The 1,974-nt window shown below is 38.5% G+C and overlaps 1 protein-coding gene across 1 annotated transcript; it reads right to left on the reverse strand.

Annotated features, from left to right (window-relative positions):
* Positions 142 to 1,215, reverse strand: LOC107621671 (ethylene-responsive transcription factor TINY). The gene has a single exon (XM_016323692.2). The coding sequence runs from the start codon at positions 1,008 to 1,010 to the stop codon at positions 312 to 314; it is 699 nt and encodes a 232-aa protein (XP_016179178.1). The 5' UTR covers positions 1,011 to 1,215; the 3' UTR covers positions 142 to 311.

Raw genomic sequence — 1,974 nt, forward strand, 5'->3', positions numbered from 1 at the left:
AGTATTTGAATATAGACTAATCATAGTTAAACACTTTCAAGATCTCAAAATTCAGCTCCCAGAAATTTCATTTTCTTCTATCTCTCTGTCATGACTGAAATGATCGAAAGTTGAAGATAGAGAGAGTTTCCAATCTCTTAATGGAACAAACAAACTTATAACGTCCACCAAATTATCCTCTTAATTTATTCATAGACCATGTACAAATTAAACTGAGGAGAGAAAAGGAAAACAAAACAAAAGAAAACATTATTACAAAGAGGCCACTCACAAGTAACAAATTAAACAAGAACCAAAAAACAAAGAACATATTAATTAGTAATAATATTATAATAATAATTCCAAAGCGAACTTCCAGAAGCACTTACAACACCATCTTCAACAACGTCCTCCTCCTCCGTCGACGCCACCGCCATGCTCTCCGACGAAAACCAAGGCGGCGGCTGGTACATCCACCCATCCACGGAGTCAGCGAAAACAAACTCCTTATCCAACTCACCACTCTCCAGCCTGGGAAGCTCTATGATCTCGCTCAACTCCTCCTCATCGGAGCACAATTCCACCGACGAGGAGGAGGACGTCGTCGGAGAATCGAATTTGACCATTTTGGCGGCTTTTGCGGCCGCAGCTTGGACGTCGCGAGGGGCGAGGGAGGCGGGACGGGGGAGGGAGTGTACGAGGTTGGGAAAATTAAGAATAGCGGCGGAGCCTTTTATGCTGAAGGCGGCGACGTCGTGAGCCCTGGCGGCCATTTCCGGAGTGGAGAATGTTCCAAGCCATATACGAGACTTCTTGCGTGGCTCTCTGATTTCAGATACCCACTTCCCCCAATTCCTCATCCGTACACCCCGGTAGACGGGGTGTTTGTTAGAAGAATCTCGAATGCGCTTGGCAGTTACGGTTACAGTTGCGGTTTCCGTTGCGGTTGCGGTTACAGTTTTTGTAGTTGAGTTTGAAGCACTACTGCTTTCGGTTTCTGAGGTGTTGTAATTTGGTTCAGTAATGCTCATTGTTTTAGTTTGAGGGTAAAAGTGTCTTTTATGAGAAGAAAATTGAAATGAGTTGGGAAAGCCCTCTTAGCTCTAAAAGCAAAGGCATGCAAATGCAAAGGAAGTGGAGTGAATTTAGTTAATTTGTTGAGACAATTGTTATAAAGCTCCATGGAGGACTTTCCTTGCGACCCCACAATGAGAAAATCAGTCCGCTTGGTCCCCTTCAATTTTTCACGTCGGCTGCGTAATTTTATTTCAATATAGAATTTCATCTATGTTATCCAAATCTTATTCATATATCTGCTCTTTAATTTGCTCACAAGACAGAAACTATACGTTATCCCGTTATTATGGTTAAAATGAGCAAAAGTGGTTACTATCTTTTTTCCTATAAAAAGGAACTGTACTTGTAAGACACTATGCTCATGTTGAACTATTGGAAAACATTTTATTTATTTTTGTGATACGGTATATATGACACTAAATACTCACATAAATATAATTGACAATAACATATTCAACAATAAATCATAGTAACTATAGAATATGCATGGTAACGCAATTTAAAACATCTTAATAGCATAATTTAAATATCTGGTAATAACAGCAAGAAAAGAAGGTGATTACTCAGATGAGTCAACATGCATGGGTCATCCTTGGTAGTAATTATCACGCAACCACCCTTATAACTTTTCTTCTTGAGTTTTTTTTTTTTTTTAACTATTTATGATATTACCTATAGAAATTCACTTTATCCTAATGTTTTTTACCTTGCAGGTAGGCCCCACTTTCACCTAGCTATGGCTATATGCGTTGTTCATTTATAATTTGTTGATTATTACTTTAACTTAAAAGTTAAAATTGATCATTAAAAATTCAAAATACATTTACCCTTTTCTCAGGGTACATGCTTCAGTATTATTTTATGATGTATAAGTAATTAATTAGCACAGAATATGGCTGCGGCAAGGTGAGAGGTGAG

Source organism: Arachis ipaensis, chromosome B10 (assembly GCF_000816755.2).
Source record: "Arachis ipaensis cultivar K30076 chromosome B10, Araip1.1, whole genome shotgun sequence".
In the NCBI taxonomy this organism is placed as follows: Eukaryota; Viridiplantae; Streptophyta; class Magnoliopsida; order Fabales; family Fabaceae; genus Arachis; species Arachis ipaensis.